General features: G+C 74.4%; 1 protein-coding gene across 1 annotated transcript in view; it reads left to right on the top strand.

The window, feature by feature from the left end:
- The window catches only part of ETH_00040295 (uncharacterized protein), a gene marked incomplete at both ends in the record, with an annotated part of 1,194 nt that overhangs the window by 872 nt on the left and 111 nt on the right, over positions 1-211 (top strand). The window contains one exon of the mRNA XM_013380890.1: positions 3-211. Coding sequence (XP_013236344.1) covers positions 3-211 — 209 coding nt within the window. The remainder of the gene's footprint in view (positions 1-2) is intronic.

Raw genomic sequence — 211 nt, 5'->3', positions numbered from 1 at the left:
TGCAACGGCAGTCCCCTGGGGGCCCCCCCGGGCGGGGGCCCCCGAGGGGTCGCTGCGGGGGGCCCCCCGGTGGGCCCCCCAAGGGTCGCTGCAGGGGGCCCCCCAGGGGGGCCCCCAAGGGGGTGCCCGCGAGGAGTCCAAAGAACTTGTCGGAGGGACTTGGATGACAGCAAGAGTTGATAGGGAGCCTTTGTGGGCCCAGGAGGCGCAG

The sequence above is a fragment of the Eimeria tenella genome, genomic scaffold, assembly GCF_000499545.2.
Source record: "Eimeria tenella Houghton genomic scaffold, Eth_scaff1962, whole genome shotgun sequence".
Taxonomy (NCBI): domain Eukaryota; phylum Apicomplexa; class Conoidasida; order Eucoccidiorida; family Eimeriidae; genus Eimeria; species Eimeria tenella.
This window is presented reverse-complemented; position numbering and strand designations above follow the sequence as displayed.